The 18,901-nt window shown below is 41.8% G+C and overlaps 1 protein-coding gene across 3 annotated transcripts in view; it reads left to right on the top strand.

Annotated features, from left to right (window-relative positions):
* Window positions 1–12,531, top strand: part of LOC126393073 (disintegrin and metalloproteinase domain-containing protein 23) — a 36,612-nt gene extending 24,081 nt beyond the window's left edge. Inside the window, exons 15-26 of one of the 3 annotated variants that reach the window (XM_050048928.1) lie at window positions 1,053–1,152; window positions 1,245–1,316; window positions 1,407–1,493; window positions 2,382–2,462; window positions 2,572–2,622; window positions 2,733–2,796; window positions 2,921–3,026; window positions 4,468–4,587; window positions 4,777–4,945; window positions 5,390–5,501; window positions 5,945–6,035; window positions 10,691–12,531. In XM_050048928.1, coding sequence (XP_049904885.1) covers window positions 1,053–1,152; window positions 1,245–1,316; window positions 1,407–1,493; window positions 2,382–2,462; window positions 2,572–2,622; window positions 2,733–2,796; window positions 2,921–3,026; window positions 4,468–4,587; window positions 4,777–4,945; window positions 5,390–5,501; window positions 5,945–6,035; window positions 10,691–10,736 — 1,099 coding nt within the window. In that variant the 3' untranslated portion in view covers window positions 10,737–12,531. Of the gene's footprint in view, window positions 1–1,052; window positions 1,153–1,244; window positions 1,317–1,406; window positions 1,494–2,381; window positions 2,463–2,571; window positions 2,623–2,732; window positions 2,797–2,920; window positions 3,027–4,467; window positions 4,588–4,776; window positions 4,946–5,389; window positions 5,502–5,944; window positions 6,036–6,866; window positions 6,958–10,690 lie in introns of all 3 variants that reach the window. The other 2 variants (XM_050048927.1, XM_050048929.1) reach the window with 2 other exon arrangements.
* The last annotated feature ends 6,370 nt before the right edge of the window (window positions 12,532–18,901 follow it).

Below are 18,901 nucleotides of genomic sequence, written 5' to 3'. Positions count from 1 at the left end.
CATTACCTTCTTATAACAAAAATATTGATTTACAGACACTGCAGATTAAGTATTTTGAAGAACAACAAAGCTGTAGTAATACTATTAATTGCAGTTGAGATGTAGCCAGCGATGCATGATGCCCAGTTTAGTGGACAGATGATTAATTGCAATTTCCTCACAGCATATAATCAATATTTGGAAAATTTAACAACTGTAGTACTCCTTAGATGTTATTTGATTTTTACAGATTCTATTTACCTGTCAGAGTCTCTTATTATAGAAGGATTGGCATGATATTCTTGAGGGCCACAACATTTTTTTGCATTCTGTCGGCCATCTTGATTTTGAGAGATTTGTGTTGCACTGATAACACCTGGCCAGTGGGTGGCAGTGTATGGCATGACGCACCACTGTAGTGACTTAAATGCAACTATACCACCAAAACCCATGCATATACAAGAAATGGCTTTGAAATAGCTGTCCACCATAGTGACCACTATTCGTGAAAGGGTTGAGTAAAAGTGGGAATGTTTTGACATTGGATTGTACATCAATCCTCCTTTTGTGACGTTCACAAAGACCGTTAGCAAACACTTGTCCCTGTAGTTAGCTACAGCAGGAAGCTCTTCATTCATAACGGGAAAGTTTTTTAGGAAAAACTTCTTGTCCAAATCATTATAATATTTGTAATTATTGTTATTTATTGCTGGAAAGTAATGAAAAAAAATGTGATATGATGATAGATAGTTCGAGTCCATTTAGTCCCCACTGGTTTTTAATCATGGTTTCATACTTTTGACAGTAAGATTGTAAAAAAAAAAAAAAAATTCTGTGTGGTATAAAAAGTTTTTAAAACTTCTTCACTACAGTTTTAGGCAGTCAGTAATAAATAGCTTAATATAGTAAGCAGTGTGTGCGTGCAGAAGTCCGAATGTGTTGCCTATGGTTGCTAAAAAAACACTCATTAGAAAGCAGATCTTCACACACGGTATCCGACACAATTTTGAACCATGTTTCCATCCGCTGTCGGCACTTACAGTTAATTATCACCTGGTATTCTCTCTCTTCAGGGTCCAACACCCACGGAGATTCTCCAAATGCAGCATCTCAGACTACAAGGACTTCCTTCAGAAAGGTGGAGGCTCGTGTCTGTTTAACAGGCCTACCAAGGTTAGACAATCACACCTCTGCCCCCGCCCCCCAGCTGTCATGAATCACACTGTGTGCTCCACCTTTTACACTCTCCTGTCTCCCTCTGTTAGCTGTTCGAGGCAACAGAATGTGGTAATGGATTTGTGGAAGTGGGAGAGGAGTGCGACTGCGGAGCGAGAGCGGTGAGTCTCCCTCACTTGAGAGTGTCAGGTCTGTTTGCTGTGGTCTGTGTGCTCGGATGCATGAAGCTCTTTGCCCCTGTTTATTTTCAGGAGTGCTACAAAGAGTGCTGCAAGAAGTGTTCCCTCGCTAACGGGGCGCACTGCAGTGATGGCCCGTGCTGCAATAACACATGTCTGGTATGGGTTTGGTCTTTTCTTAAAGAGGACTTGTGCTCATTTTCAGGTTCATATTTGTATTTAAGGTTTATACGAGGACATATTTACATGCTTTTATTGTAAAAATAAATAAATACTTGTTTTACTATCTGTGCTGAAGCACCTGTATTAACTCTGTGTTTGAAACACAGCCCCCTCCCGAAAAGCCATGTCTGCTCTGATTGGTCAGCATATCCGGGTCTTTGAATGTCAGTGTCTCTGCATTGTCATAGCAGCTGGGGAATGGCTATAACAGAGAATAGCAAACTCTTACTTTGAAGAACCACTGATAAAAGCCAAAGTTTCCTTGACGTTAGCATGTAGCTACTTGTACGTTAACAGTGTACTTGCAATCAGGAAAGGACTGCACTTACTACTGTGAAAAATCACCAAAAAAAGCTTCTAGACATGGAATGGAGACGAAAATATGGACTGAAACTGGGGGAAATTAACAACATTGGTAAACTAGATTGCATGTTTCTAAAATGACTTTTCAAAATGACTAAAATGAACAATGACAGCAATATAGTCCAAGATGACCAGCGCTAAAATCAACCTGCGTAGTTGTCCCTCCATTGTGACATTAGACAGTGTCGCATTTATCTTGCAAGTGTACTCTTCTTCAACGTTTTGTTTACTTCCTGGATTTGTCCCGCATGGAAATTCTGACCAATCAAGAGCAGCTTTCTTGCACAAGGCATTTGATGTGGTCCGCTTGTAGATGCTGCCGTGAGAACACGGACCAACTCTAGGCAATTATGCAACTTTGTAACAAAACTAGTCCCTGATTCAGACCAAAGCAAGACAACTCTAGATCTGACAGCACCATAAGATATATGACTTTTATCTCCTCTCTCCTTTTCCTACTAGTTTTATCCTCGAGGTTACAGTTGCCGCTATGCTGTGAACGACTGTGATATCTCAGAGACGTGCTCTGGGGACTCTGGACAGGTGTTGTTGTGTTGCACTGTTACAGTCTAGTTTTAAACTGTTCATTCTTCGCATGTTTAAGATAATGTGCATGGTTAAGAGGAAGTCTTATGTTTGTGGCTGTTTGCAGTGCCCTCCCAATCTTCACAAACAAGATGGTTACCTCTGCCAGTTAAACCAGGTACGCACACTGGTGAAATTAGAAAAAAGGAGCAGTCGTGCATCAGAATAGCAGTTTGGGAGCAGCTGACTGAGAATTTATTTACTGTGTTATTCTCTCTCTGTCTGAAGGGCCGCTGCTACAATGGAGATTGCAAGACCAGGGAAAACCAGTGTAAATACATCTGGGGGTCAAGTAAGATTAATATTCTTTGGCTCACATTAGCGGAGTGTCAGAGTGTCATCATGCAGAGATACTGAATGAGAAGAGTCTTCTGTAGTCGGTGCTGTGCAGTTCACCCCTCCTCTCTCTCCCTCAGAGGCTGGAGGCTCAGAGAAGTTCTGCTATGAGAAGCTGAACACAGAGGGCACAGAGAAGGGCAACTGTGGGAAGGATGGAGACAAATGGATCCAGTGTAGCAAACAGTGAGTTTCAATAGAAGACAAATTAAATTGACTATGGTATTTCCTCTTTACATGTTTGCATGACAGTGCTTTCTATTTCTACTTGGAAGCAGGGCTTTGGTTGTTCCTTGTTTTCTTTTTGTACTGATAAATAAGGAGATAAATGCTATATCAAAGCCAACCAATAGAGGGCAACAGAGGGCACGTTTTTGTTTTTTTGTTTGTTTTTTCATGCCTCTGCTCCGGTGATAGCTATGGTCGGAGGCATTGTGTTTTCAGGTTGTGCATCCGTACGTCCCATTCTTGTGAACACGATATCTCAAGAACACCTTTAGAAAAATACCTCAGGTTTGGTAAATACATTCCCTTGGACTCAACAACAAACTGATTCGATTTTGGTGACCAAAGGTCAGGGTCACTGTGACCTGGTCTGTCTCAATGTCGTGAGTGCATTATCTCAAGAAGGCCTCGAGGGAATTTAATCAAATTCGGCACAAACATTCACTTGGACTCATGGATGAATTGATTAGATTTTTGAGGTCAAGATCAAGGTCACTATGGCCTTGAGTCTGTCTCATTATGTGTATGCAATATTTCTAGAAAGCCTTAAGAGAATTTCCTCAAATTTGGCACAAACACCAACTTGGGCTCAGTTATTAACCAATCAGATTTTGGTGGTCATAGGTCAAAGGTGAAAGTTACTGTGACCTGGTCCGCCAGTCTTGTGAATGCAGGTAATGAGGGAATTCCCTCAAATTTGGCACAATGTTCGCCTGGACTCAACAATGAACTGATTAGATTTTGGTGGTCAAAGGTCAAGGTCACTATTACCATGCATTCATCTCATTCTCATAAGGGCAATATATCAGTTCCTCAGATTTGACATAAACGTCCACTAGGATTCAAAGATGAACTAATTAGATTTTGGTGGTCATGGGTCAAAGGTCAAGGTCACTGTGACCCGGTGTGTCTCATTCTCATAAAAAGCTGCTGCTTTTTCATGTCGAAAGGGATCAGTTGAGGTGGTTCAGGCATCTGATCAGGATGCCTCCCGTTAGAGGTGTTTCAGGCACATCCCACTGGTATGAGGCCCTGGGGCAGACCCAGAACACACTGGAGGGATTACATATCCCAAAGCATATCCCAAGGCGTATCCCAAGGCGTTCCCAGGCCAGATGGGACAGCCAGTTGCTGGGGAGAGGGACGTCTAGGGTGCTTTGCTTGGCCTGTTGCCACTGTGACCGGGCCCCCAGTGACCAGATGAAAATGGATGGATAGATGTTACAGACTAAATGAAAACAATCATTTAATCTTTTAATGAAAGAGGACTCAGAAGCAGTTGCTAAAAGATGGGTGTTAAGACAGGATGTAAAAGTAATGATAGACGAATGAAGAAGTCAAAATGAATATAACAGTTGGCGTCTGTACAGACTTCCTTCTCTCTCTCTGTTGTGTTTTTCAGTGATGTGTTCTGTGGTTACCTTTTGTGCTCCAACATCGGCCGCAGCCCACGCATCGGCATTATGAAAGGAGATATCACACCAGCCTCCTTCAACCATCAAGGCAGACTGGTAGACTGCAGGTAAACACATGTGTACAATATACTAAGACCTGTTCATGTCCTGTATAGAATTGCTATCGTCAGTGGTCCACTTCTTGTCACTTTTGGTTTAATCATCCTTGTATGAGTTTTTGCCTCCACCCCCTCTCCTGATCTCTCCTCTGTCCTTATCTCTCTCCCCCTTTCCTTCCCTTCAATTTCTCCTCACAGTGGTGGCCATGTCCTTTTGGATGATGAGACTGATTTAGGCTACGTGGAGGATGGGACTCCCTGTGGGCCGTCAATGATGTGCCTTGACCGCAAGTGTCTGCCCATCCAGTCACTCAACATGAGCACCTGCCCCAGTGGACCTAACGGACAGGTGTGCTCTGCCCATGGGGTGAGTCCCGGTGTAAACTAACCCACAATTTACGCTTTGTTCTTTGTGGTCTTTGCGTCCCCGAACACAGACTGGCCAATCATAAAGTAGCATCAGGCTGGCTCAGACCAGGGTCCGACAACAACACAGCTGTGCTCCATTGACTCTAATGCAGTCGTTTCAGATTTCCTTCATTTTCAGGGTGATTTTGTGGATTTGGTGCTAAATATTGTGCCTGGAGCACATCGTGTATGAATGATACTCGTTACTGCCTGGAGCACATCGTGTATGAATGATACTCGTTACCTGGAGATGTTGAAAAGAGATCTACGTTTCTTCCTTGTTCCAAAACCAAAATCAAACCCTGAAAAGTGTAGGGTTAGCTAGCTATATCTTTCAGCACCTTTTATTTACAGCTCTTATGTTCCCCTCGTTACCTCCTCTATTTCTGTCTCATCTGTACAGGTGTGTAACAATGAAGCCACATGCACCTGCGACACTACCTGGGCGGGGACAGACTGTAGCATGCCTGACCCGCCTAAAGAGCCTGAGACCATTCCGGACGAAGGACCCAAGGGTCGGTTTCCACCTCTTTCAACCTCTGGCATCTGATAGAACGAATGACACACACGTTTATGTGCACTGATTTATTTTAGCCAGGATTCACGCTGACTTTTGTACTGTATATGTTGTTCTGCAATTTCTGCAATGTCATTCTCAGTCACACTGTTAGATCTGAGTCAGCACACAGTTTCACAGGTGTACTGGGGTCGTAAAGACTTTTCATGTAAGATGGCGACTGGAGGAGAATATAAAAAGCAGTGTCACATTTGTTAATCTTCAGACGATGAAATGATATCTGATACTTTGACCACAGGGGGCGGGGGGACACGGGAGGTGGTTAAAGGGGATGGGAAGCGTCACAGAGGGAACCGTGTCACTTCATCCATGACTCTGAAGCAGAAGCCTGCTGTTTGTTTTTAACAGGGTGGTAATAATGCTCCTTTTCCCTCTGCACAGTGAGCGTGGCCACTAACAGGCTGATAGGGGCAGTAGCAGGGACCATTCTGGCCCTGGGGGTGATTTTTGGAGGCACAGGGTGGGGAATAGAGTAAGCATCTTTAACCCTTTCACAGCTCTTCCTCTCATAGTGGTGCCTCAGTGTGCGGGCGGTCTCGTGAGCCGGCCTGAGCCCGTGTGTGCGTCCCGGTGGCTTTGTGTTTTCTTGTGTGTTGGTGATGACCATATAATTGTCATGTGATTGGATGTTTTCTGTGTTGTGTGATTGATTGATGGATTCCCCATCCTCCTCCTCTTCCTCCTCCTCCTCCTCCTCTCCTGCCACTTCCCGTTGTTCCCCATTATTACAAGCCTCTTTCTTCATCCTCCCTCTTCTTCCTCCTTTTCTTCCTCTTATTCTTAGTCGTTATGTGGTTGCTCCTGTGATCCTCTCCTTTCTGGGGCATGTGGGGCATTTAGATGGAAAACAGTCCTGAGAAGTGTCCAGTTAGTGACCTGGCTTGTCAGTCAGTGGTAGGCTGTGTGGTGACTGGGACCCCTTAAAAAAAACTTTTTTCTACTGCTCATACTGCAGGCCACATATACACATCACCTGTCAATCTCTGTTTAATTAAACCTTTATAGTGATGGATACCCAGGGTCGAGTCTTCTGCACAACCTTAACAGACAAACCACTGATAATCTCTACCTCAACTGACACCAGATAAATGTAAAAAAAAAAATCCCAGGGCCTCATTATTGTCATGTTACACACTAAAGGGGGCATGCAAAATACATTCTCAGATTCAAGTCATTTTACTGTTATAGTATACTTATGGTTATGTTTTCTGTTCCATGTGAAATCGTCATTGTATAGTTACATGTTATTTATACAGTAAGTGAGTATAGAAACTCATGTCTTTTTCCCCATAACCCTTTACAGGTCCTAGTGCCACCAATCTAATAATAGGCTCCATCGCCGGAGCCATCCTTGTGGCTGCCATAGTGCTGGGGGGGACTGGATGGGGCTTTAAGTAAGCAACACGCCGCATGCCTCTCCTGCTGTAACTCTAGCATCCCTGCTGCTTCTAGACACCAGGGTTTGAGCTCCTGCTACAGAGTATGGACCCCGGGGTGGACGATACACAAACACATGCATATCTGAACTGCTCTGCGTCATCCTGGTTGTTTTGTAGTTGGTTGGTTGGTGATTTTGACAAGGGGGTCACCTCGATCTGTAGCAGAACCTCAAACTGATTGGACGGGCAGAGCTCAATGCTTGACATGCATGTTCAGTCCTGATAACAGAGGGTAAAGTATGCTTTTAATAGCTAGACATTTTTTTTAAAAAAAAAGCTTGTGTATGGTTGTATTGATAAGTTAAAGTCTTATTTGCTCTCTAAAATCCAAAGATAGACCTCTAACATATCTCTGTGTAGTCAGGAAATGTACTTTATTGTACTGTAAATTAATAACAATCTACCGCTGATTAGCCTGCTGTCTTGAGCAACAGGGGTGTTACACATCTTAGTCTAAATAGGCTTAAGAAATAACTGAGAAATACAATCCTGCAGCCACCAAAGCATGCCGGGTAGCAAAGCATCATGGTTGTCACCAAAACAAAGACAGAAAAAAAAACCAGGATAAGACACATTTCTGCATGTTGACCTTTTTGATTTGGAGGAGGTCAGTTCATTGCACAAAGGCTGAGCCAAACCCAGAGTGATTTGGTCCAGGGTTGTCGTGCTCTCATCGCCTCCGTGATCTTTTTCTCAGTCCGTTACTGTTTGAGGGCGAGACTTGTAAGTGGAGCGGTGAGACAGCGACACAGAGAGAGAGACACAGACAGAGGCCAGGACCCTTTTTGTTGGCCGCAGCCTTTGTGCCATGGCTGACCACACCCACCTAAGACGGCCAGGCTCCGCCCTAGAGCAGAGCAGGACTCTCGGACCCCGCCCACACCAGCTGCCATTGCTGCCTGCTTCACAGACCTGGTACAGACACGGCGCATTGCACTGCATGAACCACGCACAACAATAGTGCCACCTTCAACTGGCCTACTATTGGAACAGGTGCATGACAGAGTGATAGAAGCCCCACAACAAGCCACAGTACGGGGAGGTTATGCATAACTCCTGTTGTTGTTCTCGTTGTTGTCCCACTGTTGTGGTAGTAGTTATTGTTGCTGCCGCTGCCGCTGCTGCTGCTGCTGCTGCTGTGGTTGTTGTTTATGTGGTTGTCTCCTCTTTCCCTCCTCTATAGACTATATTTTATGTTAGCTCTTTCCTCCCAGATGGTTATGTTTTGAGTGGAACTAATGTCTTTCCCATCAATACTGGTAATGAGACATGTCTCCTACACTTCCTCACCTTGTAAACTGATGTTGCACGCACAAACTGGTCAGTCTGCAAGAGGGCAACAGAGGACATTTATATTCATGGACCTTCAAAATTCAGTTATTAGCTCATTTGAAAGTAGACTTTATTGGTTTTTTTGCTCAATAAAGTGGGTGAAAGTTTAATTTAGGTCACTTCTACCTGATGCACAGTGTCACAAATCGCAACACAAAAGAAAACTTGAAGGGACAGTTCAGCCCAAAATTAAAAATAACATTTTCCTTTTACCTGTAGAGATATTCATCAGTCTAGATTGCGTTAGTGGCCTTGTGAGTTGCTGAATGTTGAAGATATCGGCTGTAGAGATGTCTGCCCTGTCTTGGACATAATAGAACTGGATGGTACTTCCAATCCAGTCCCAATCCAATCCAGCTTTATTTCTTAATATAAGCACCTTAAAAACAGCCACAGCTGAAACAAAGTGCTGTACATCAAGAGTAAATAAAATATGAAAACATAGGACATAAAAACAAACAATAACACAATGAATCAAAACAATAAAATACAAGGAGTAAGGAGTAAAAGTGGGTTTTAAGGCGAGTTTTAAAAATGGACAGAGAAGGAGCCTGTCTAACGTGGAGTGGCAGACTGTTCCACAAGTTAGGAGCTACAACAGAAAAGGCTCTGTCCCCTCTGAGCTTCCTCTTAGACTTCGGTACCACCAGGAGCAGCTGGTCAGCTGATCTGAGAGACCGGGAAGGAGTGTAAGGGTGAAGCAGCTCAGAGAGGTAAGGTGGGGCAACACCATTCAAAGATTTAAAAACAAATAAAATTAACTCTAAAATGCACAGGCAGCCAGTGGAGTGAGGCCAGAATGGATGTTATGTGCTCTCTTTTTCCTGCCCCAGTTAAAAGTCATGCAGCGGCATTTTGAACCAGCTGCAGATGAGAGAGAGAAGAGTGGCTGATTCCAGTGTAAAGTGCATTACAGTAGTCCAGCCGAGGCAAAATAAAGGCATGGACTACTGTTTCGAATTGCTGCCTGGCAAGAATGGGTTTGACTTTTGCCAACTGCCTTAAATGATAAAAGCTGGACTTCACGACTGCACTAATTTGACTATCCAGTTTAAAATTACTGTCCATCCTAAAACCCAGATTTGTAACTGTGGGCTTCACATATGGTGTCAAAGGGCCCAAGTCAATAGGGGGGGGACTCACAGGATCCACTGGGTCCAAACACCACCACTTCTGTCTTCTTTTCATTGAAATTTAAAAAGTTTAAGGCCATCCAAGCTTTCATGTCATTAAGACATACGAGAAGTGGTTTTACTGAGAATGCATCCTCCCGCTTTAAAGATACATAGATCTGACTGTCATCAGCATAAAAATGGAAACAGTTGCCATGTTTTCTAAGAATGGATCCCAGAGGAAGTAAATAAAAAGAAAAAGGCAGGGGCCCTAAAATTGAGCCCTGTGGAACCCCACATGACAGGGGAGCAGAGGAGGATTCAAATCCACCGAGGCTTACACACATGGTTTTATCAGCCAGATAAGACCTTAGCCATTCTAGAGCAGTACCATAAATCCCCACTTCCACAGTGTGGGATGTATAAAATGATTATCACGAACATCGAGTATAAACTGTCATTTTTTAAGCCACCGGCATGAGACTTGGTTTGGTGTTTTGGTTTTCTAGCTCTCTCCTATGGCTCTCTCCTTTACTAATTCTTTGGCTTTCTCACGAGTGAACCCTCAAATGTCCAGTCCTGTGTTTTGAGTCTCTTCGTTCTACAACACTAGCACGCTTCCTTATACGCTGTGATTCGGTTGCCAGGTGTAGTTTAGTAAAAAGAAAATTGTTCCTACGTAGAACTGCCCACAACAATGTCTGTGGATTATCTTGAGTGATCGGGTCATGATTTGCTATCTAGTTCCATTATATTGGAGAGAAGGCAGACATCTCTATGGCCGATATCTCCAACTTTGCAACTCACAACAAAACTATCTAGATTGAGACATAGCACTACACGTAAGAGGGAAAATATGTATTTTTGATTTGTAAGTGAACTGTCCTTTTAAGTGGAATTGATTTTTCCTTAGTATGGTCACCATACTGTCCATCAACATGAACTTAGATGTAAAGGTTTGTGAATATAAACACCTCACACTGCCTCTTTGCAGTCAACACCAAACTGGTTCAACATGGACCAGCCTTTCCTCACTTCAATGTCTTCAGCATCCATAACCATAGAGATCCTTTTTATATGCCACCCTTGAATACAACAATGGTTAAGGAATTGTTTATGGCATATTTATGAGTCTGCTATTGTCAGCTGAAGAGATGAGTGTGGTTGCTTGTCCAGGTTGAACTAGCTGTGTTATAGATGTGATTACAGCACACACTGACTCCTGTTTCTTGTCTCCACGCAAGAAATGTGAAGAAACGGCGATACGACCCCAACGCCACAGCCATTTAACCCAAGGAGAGATGGCAATCGCAGACGGACTCCTCCAAGGCTTTCTTAGTTGGCTACCTGACAGCTGGACTGCACTTATTGCTGCTGATCTTTGGCATTAGATTTACTTGAAAAAGACATAGTGGACATTTTAACAAATTCCATCGTAGTGACGTTAGAAATGCAGCCTTTTCAACTCCACCTCACCCATGTAACAAACCCCCCACACCCTGATCTCTAGAGTGACAGAGCTCCTCTTCCATCCTTTAGTGCCAGTGCACAGGCGTTCAGGCGGAATCCACACCACTCTCTCACCTGGCATGATTATCCGCACAAAAGCGTGCTGCTTGCTGGCCCCCTGGCATGAAGAGCCCTCCCTGCAGGGCTCTGCATGGCTATGAAAGCTACAAATATACCGCAAAAAAAAAAACCATACAAAGAGAAAAAAAAATTATCTTATGCAGGAGATAACCTCGTTAAAAACCAAACCCAGTGGAGAGCCGGTTGAAGCTCCTATAGTTCACGTTTTAGGTGCTGTAGATGATAAAGGAGGCTGCATGTGAGGACCTGTAAGGGCAGTGCAGACCACATAGTGAATGCACACACACAAAATTGTACATAAATAAGGAGTTCAGGTTTGGAATTAACAGCATATTTTACAAGGACATCAATTGCTTTCGTTTTTTATCTCAGCATGTTGTATAGCGGGTGTTTTTGGCAATGTTATTGATAAAAAAGAAACTGGGCCAAAACTGTAATCGCACGCTGCATTCCTGCGATTGGCTGTCAAAGGTTAGATTCAGAGGACAGAGCAGCCGTGGTGGTTGAGGAGAAGCATGTCAGTTCTAGAGGGATTCAGACTGATAACACGTCAGATTAACGTCACAAGATCCACCCCCCTCCCCTCCCCTCCCTCCCGAAGTATCTCAAAAGCCAAAGAACCAATCACCTGAACATATGGATGTTGTTGCACACAGAGCACTTTCCCCTCTGTCTGCAGCCAGTGGTGCCTCTCCTATTGCTGAGGGCATGAAGTCTGTCCATGCAGGCGCTCACCTGTAACCAGCCAGGTCTCACGTAACAGTCCTCATCAACACCCACTATACCGGCTTAACCTTTTGCTCTCATAAACTCTTAGAAATCAAGTTCAGCTCTACTGGTAACGCTGCATGCAATCACTATAGTGGGCTTATAATTCTATATGGGAGTCCCCAAAATCCGCAAGAAAAATATGCTACAAAAGATAGGTGCATGTCAACAACGAAAACATTTAACTTTTATTTACTATGCAAAGAGAGATATTGCACAAACGTATGGGTAATAATGATATCAGTGTAGACATGGAATTTACAAAAAACCTTCTGCTAATCAGCTAATCTTTTGTATTTGGCCACTCCCACGTCTCGTTTCACTTCGCTTCAATGTACTCAAACTATGAATGGACGAATGAAGAAAAAAAAAAAGGCGAATTAATATTTCCAATGAAAAGCGAGAGAGCACCCTTTTACATTTGTGGAACTGAAAATCATTTTTGTGTGTTTTTCATCCGGTCTGATATTTTTAATCTCACACATGCACACACACACACACATAAACACGTACACAAAAACACACTGTATGGTGCCTGTACATATCGAGGCCTGAACAGTTTCCTTGTGCAGGGCTATTATTTCCAGTCCAGCTGATAGTTGGTGTGTTCCAGGTGCTGCCATAGCACTGGCATCGTTGTAATCCTTCATGTTACTCATCATCTGGTGTCCCTCTCTCACTGCATCATGTACAGTTGGACCGATGAATAAACTACTGACAAATTTTACCTGAGCGCTTCCGTGTTTTTCCCTCCCAAAATCATCACTGAACTAATTTTACCTTATGTAGTATCTCTGCTATGTGAGTGAATGTGACTGAAAATTTAAGACAGCAGCTCAGTGAAGCTGACTGTATGATTAACTTTTATACTCTTAGTTCTTAAAGGTCCAGTGTGTAGGATTTAGGGGGATTTATTGGTAGGAACTATATTTTCTTTAATGTATGATCACCTGAAAATAAGAATCATTGTGTTTTCGTTACCTTAAAATGAGCCATTTAGATCTACATGGAAGCGGGTCCTCATCCACGGAGATCTCCATGTTCACCACCATGTTTCTACAGTAGCCCAGAACAGACAAACCAAACACTGGCTCTAGATACTGCCATTGGATGGGTCCAAAAAACACCAACTTTCACCCAAGTGAGTGGTGTTCTCGTCCCGTAAGATTCTAAAGCCAAACCCTTTTCTTTATTCCTAAACTTAACCATGTTTTTGTTGCCTAAACCCAACCATTTGTGTTTGTTGCTGAAGGAAAGAAAACGTCAATTCGTCGTGGTTGTACTGACGTAGTGCGTTCATTTTGAAAGAGACTGTACGTAAACAGTAAATTTCCTGAGAAAACGGAAGTGTATCTTGAAAGAAGAGAACTTGATAGGTGTCCCAGAACGTCAACAACCAATGCACCTAGGGTACGTAGCACGTCGCATGTGGACGTGAAAAGTCCATGACCAAAACGTTAGTATGTGACGAGGTCGGAGTGAGAATGTGTTGACCATCTGCTACTAGCAGTGTCGGAAAACCACTGATTTGTTACATGAACAGCTTTGATCAGTGTTTTTAGTGGTTTAAATCACCTTATATGTTTGTTTTGGAGAGGAGGAGACCTCTGCAGATAATTCTGCGTACGGTGAAAACCTCCTGAACATCTGGATCTTAAGTTACAAGAGAAAAAGGTGAGCACACATTAGCATGTGGTGGGCAAGCTGCCCCTCTCCAACATGTAGAAGAGCATAGGAGAAACAGTAATTTGTAACATTTAACTGCTTTATTTAGTGTTTTTACCTGTTTTAATCACCTGGTTTGTTCGTTTTGGAGAGGAGGATAATTCTGTTCCTGGTACAAACCTCCTGAACACTGGAAGAATTCTAGCTGGGAGATGTTTCAATTGGTTGCAATGTGCAATCCTCACCACTAGATGTCACCAAATGCCCCTAAGGTTTACACACTCTTACACACTCTTACACACCTTTAACTTTATAAATTACTGTAAACTTCTATATATATTTGACAGATACATATGATGTTGATGCACTTTATTTTGTTTGACTTAACACGATCACAAAGAGATGCAACAACAACAAAAAAGGGCAAACCTGTAAATTCTGTGAGGTGGGGGGCTTTTACATGTCTGTGCACAGGGGCCCATTGTCTCATAATCCGCCCATGGTCCTGCTGAGGCACTGCACTGCTTTAAGAAATAATATAACATTTTGGGAGACAGGCCTATAGCCTAACGCTGAAATCACACCAAGCAGGTTCTTTCATGTGTCTCAGGTGGGAAGAAATTCTTTGTAACGTGAGTCATCATGTCACAGGAGTCACAGGACTCTGTTTACTGATCGGCTGTGGGTATTCTCTTGGCAGCTTGCCACAGGCTGCACTACGCCACTGCTTAGTGTATTTTTGGCTTAATGATTCACTTTCTTGCGGAGAGTTAGATGAGAAGATTGATTGATGATCCATGAAACATGAAGCTATGGACAAGACATACTCAGGGCTCAGTGATATTCAGTGGTAGGCTACTGATTTTAACATCTAACTCAAAAAGGTGAATAAGGGATTTCCAAAGATGTCAAACTATCCAGTTAATTGAGTAGCTCAAAACTACAGGATGATAATGCTTTCACGAGATTACAGCTAAGGGAAATGATTGCAAAAGCTAAATGATTAGCTTTAGCTGCCAAGATTGAACCAGGCATTGTTTGTCATCGCATCCCTTAAAAAGTCATATTACAGTAGTATATTCATATAATATTCTTATCGAACTTTAAGTGGTATCAATTACCGTAAAACTTCAATTAGTAGCCTGGGCTATTATTTGCTTAAATCACTGAAATCAACAGGCCTATATTTGAGACAGGCCTTTAATTCTTTTTACATAAAAATGTTGTTCAGCAAAGATCAGGAAATATGATTAAATTGTTTATTTGAACCAGTATGAATATTGCTTGTATAAAAATTAGGCTTCGGATAATATATCAATTATGTTTCACAGCACCCAAATAATAACAGTACCCAGCATACCAGTGCAACACCTCTTTATCCTGTTAAAACAATCTTATGAAAATCACTTTTGATTCATTTGATCTGAGAACCATTACGGACTACAAGAATATGAATAACTTACTGGGTAATCAAGTAAAGGACATTTATCATGTCGGTAAGGAATGACTTACAGTCTTCTCAGGTGCTCATGTGTTCAGTAAAATGAAATGAAGTGAGTTAATGATGTGTAGCATCTCCATATTGGCAAAGGTTTAAACATTTACATTTGTATGTATGATCTAACTTATGTTAGCTTGAGTGGGTAGCCAACAATCCGGTTTTATGCATCCAAAGAACTTATATATAAAAATAAACTGTCTGGCAACCAGACCAGGCCTCTAATTGAGACAGGCCTTTATTTGTCAATAATTGGGGCTAGGCTTTTAATTCAAGTTTTGGTAACTGTGGTAATGACTGTGTAGCGCAATGCGGTGTCTTTATTTCACCGATAGCCTACTCTGTCTGTTTGTGTTTTTGGTGATCATATAGTGCTGAATTATTCATTTTGTGTGTGTGTGTGTGTGTGTGTGTGTGTGTGTGTGTGTGTGTGTGTGTGTGTGTGTGTGTGTGTGTGTTTGGCTTTCTACATTTAAAACCTATTGTAAATATGTTAATAAGGATTAAGCTGTAGGCTCTCTGTTCCATAAGGGATGAGGGATCTAAGCCTGTTTTGCTGGGTCTGCTACAGTGAAATGTTCTGACCTATGTTGATGGACCTAAAATTTGCCATTTGAAATGGGGAGTTAAAGTGATCTGTTGTTCTACAAAACCTGAAGAAATTATGGCATCAGCTTTGATTAAAGCTGACTTTTATTAGCACAACATAGCAATATTATAATATAAATATATTATGCATGTGTGCTTTTGTACATGAGCATTTAAAAGATTCTCATGCACATAAATCACAAATTCAACAATTTAATACATTTTTAAATAGAATTCAAGGTTACAGATAAAAAAGTGCACTAAACATCAGTATGCTTCACCTGTGTAGTGTTATATAGGTGGAGTTGAGTCATTCAGAGCACACAGTTTTTAGCATTTATGTCTGACATTCACATGAAGACCGTTTACCATTGACTCATGCAGAGAAAGGCTTCTCCTGGGTGATAATGATAAAGATCATAGACATTATATATGATGATCCATGCATGAAATACAACCCCTGTTTCACATGAAAGAAAAACACATAGAATATCACATATTCAAAATCACAACGATGATAAATGCATAAAACGAAATAAATTAGTAAATGGGTGTAAAATAAATAAAAAACGCTGAAAACTTAGCTTCAAATCTTAAATATGTATTTTTCCGTAATGTTAATGAGCAACAAAATAAAGCCATTTTTTAGAGTTTAACTCTCAAATCTTCATTAATCAATCAATTTTATTTATAAAGCCCAAAATCACAAATAACAATCTGCCTCACAGGGCTTTACAGCATACGACATCCCTCTGTCCTTTGGACCCTCGCAGCTGATAAGGAAAAACTCCCCAAAAAAAACTTTAACGGGAAAAAAATGGTAGAAACCTCAGGAAGAGCAACTGAGGAGAGATCCCTCTTCCAGGACGGACAGACGTGCAATAGATGTCGTACAGAACAGATCAACAAAATGAATTTGCAGTAATCCATATGACAAAATGAGACAGAAGAGAGACAGAGACAGAGAGAGAGAGAGATTCAGGACAGACAGTAATGACAGTAGTTTACAATAACATTCATTTAAGTAATAATATAATAATAATTACGGCTATTGTGGTTCAATATGTTGTAGGTATATGTTGATATATGATAGTATATGTGACAATAATCATATGTGTATAATAACAGTAGAAGTATGACTAACGATAACAGCAGCAGCAGGAGGCATCTGGCAGGACCACGGCAGCAGCACAACCACACACGTCACACTATCCAGGCACCGCTGCGATATGAGTTAACCTGAGAGACAGTGGAGCACAAAGGCTCCGGAGAAGAAGCCGAGTTAGTGACATGCAGTAACAGGACATGAGAGAGAGAGAGACAGAGAGAGAGAGAAGGAGAGAAGGTGCTCGGTGTATTACAGGAGGTCCCCCGGCAGACCAGGCCTAAGTCAGCCTTACTAGGGGCTGGTCTAAAACAAGCCTGAGCCAGCCCTAACTATAAGCTTTATCAAAGAGGAAAGTCTTAAGTCTAGTCTTAAATGTGGAGACGGTGTCTGCCTCCCGGACCACAACAGGAAGATAATTCCACAGGAGAGGAGCCTGATAGCTGAAGGCTCTGGCTCCTGAGACTTTAGGGACCACGAGTAACCCTGCGTTCTCAGAGCGCAGTGTTCTGGTGGGATAATATGGCACTATGAGCTCTCTAAGATATGACAGAGCCTGACCATTTAGAGCTTTATAAGTTAACAGTAGGATTTTAAATTCAGTTCTGGATTTTACAGGGAGCCAGTGCAGAGAAGCTAAAACAGGAGAAATGCGATCTCGTTTCTTAGTTCCTGTTAGTACACGTCCCGCTGGAGAGTTTTCAAAGACTTACTAGAGCTACCTGATAATAGAGAGTTACAGTAATCCAGCCTTGAGGTAACAAAAGCGTGGACCAATTTTTCTGCATCTTTTTAGGTCAGGATAGGCCTAATTTTCGCAATATTACGCAGATAAAAAAAATGCAGTCTGTGAGGTTTGTTTTAAATAAGAATTAAAGGACAAATCTTGATCAAATATCACTCTGAGGTTTCTTACGGTAGCGCTAGAGGCCAGAGCAATGCCATCCAGAGAAACTATGTTATCAGATAAAGAGTCTCTGAGTTGTTTGGGGCTGAGAACGATAACTTCAGTTTTGTCTGAATTTAACATCAGGAAATTGTGTTGTTGTGACTTGATCTTGACTCAAAGAACCTCACAACTGTATTCACACACTGATTCTGATTTTGCTCAATCGTTAATCATTACAAAGTGTTTTCTTCCGGTAAACGTAAACACGTAACATCCACTCATGTTACTTTCTCCTTTTTTGATCAGCATGAAACTGGTTAAATTATTAGCACAAAAGATAAAACACTCTCTTTTAGAAATATCTGTTTTTTGATTAAAAATCGAAGGTACAAGATTGTGTCCATGAGCACGTTGAGGTAGATCTTACCCATGACTCCCAAGGTAGTCCAAGTACCCCAGCTGGGGCACGACGACCTTTGGTTTGGAATCACTGATCTATATGACCAAGATGATCAGTGTGGAGAAAAAAAATTCCTGTCTCAGAAATGTTATTCCTTCGTAGCACATCCTCGCTAAACAATAATTTTTCCTTTAATAATAATAATTTGTACCTTTCTGCCACTCTTCCGCTCTGGAAGCATCCTAACAACGCATTTTGTGTTTCAACAAGAATATGAAAATGGTATTCGTTTGAAAGTTATAATTTAGGCCTTGCAGTGGAAATTGTCGTAAAGTCTGCTTCTTTGCATCATCAGAAGAATGAATGAGTGAGTAAGAAACCCTCCCAGTACATTTAGTGTTGGCTTCTCACTGAGAAAGTAATTGCATCTGAGATCAGGTATGCATGTGACATTTCAGTAAAAGCATAGAAACGTAACTCTCTGGAACAACCGTTCATGACTGAGCTTTTTATTACAGGAAGCAGACCCCCCCTCTCAACTTTCTGAGGTCAGTTTGCTTATATCTTCTGACGGCTTTTTATCTTTAACTGGAAACTTGCAGCCTGGGTATATATTACGCCCAGTATGCCATACATGATTTGATTCTCTTAATGCAAAGGAATTGAAAGCAACCTGTTGGCTAAGCCTTATATCAGCTTCAGCTGAACTATAGAAAATATTTCTGCACAGAATAAGGACTGCTGATCATTAAGAAGAGTAAGAAAAGACCTCCTCATGGTCAGTACGGAGAGGAGGAATAATTACTGCGACCGCTCCACATGCCTAATGCACATACAGGCATGTAGAGCGGAAACACTTAGTGGAATAATCAATAAATCAACTAGCAGAAAATTAGTCCCAAACTGGTGAAGTATAGGTTATTGTTTGAGACATTTTCAAGCAAAAATGACA

Source organism: Epinephelus moara, chromosome 7, assembly GCF_006386435.1.
Source record: "Epinephelus moara isolate mb chromosome 7, YSFRI_EMoa_1.0, whole genome shotgun sequence".
Lineage (NCBI taxonomy): Eukaryota > Metazoa > Chordata > Actinopteri > Perciformes > Serranidae > Epinephelus > Epinephelus moara.
This window is presented reverse-complemented; position numbering and strand designations above follow the sequence as displayed.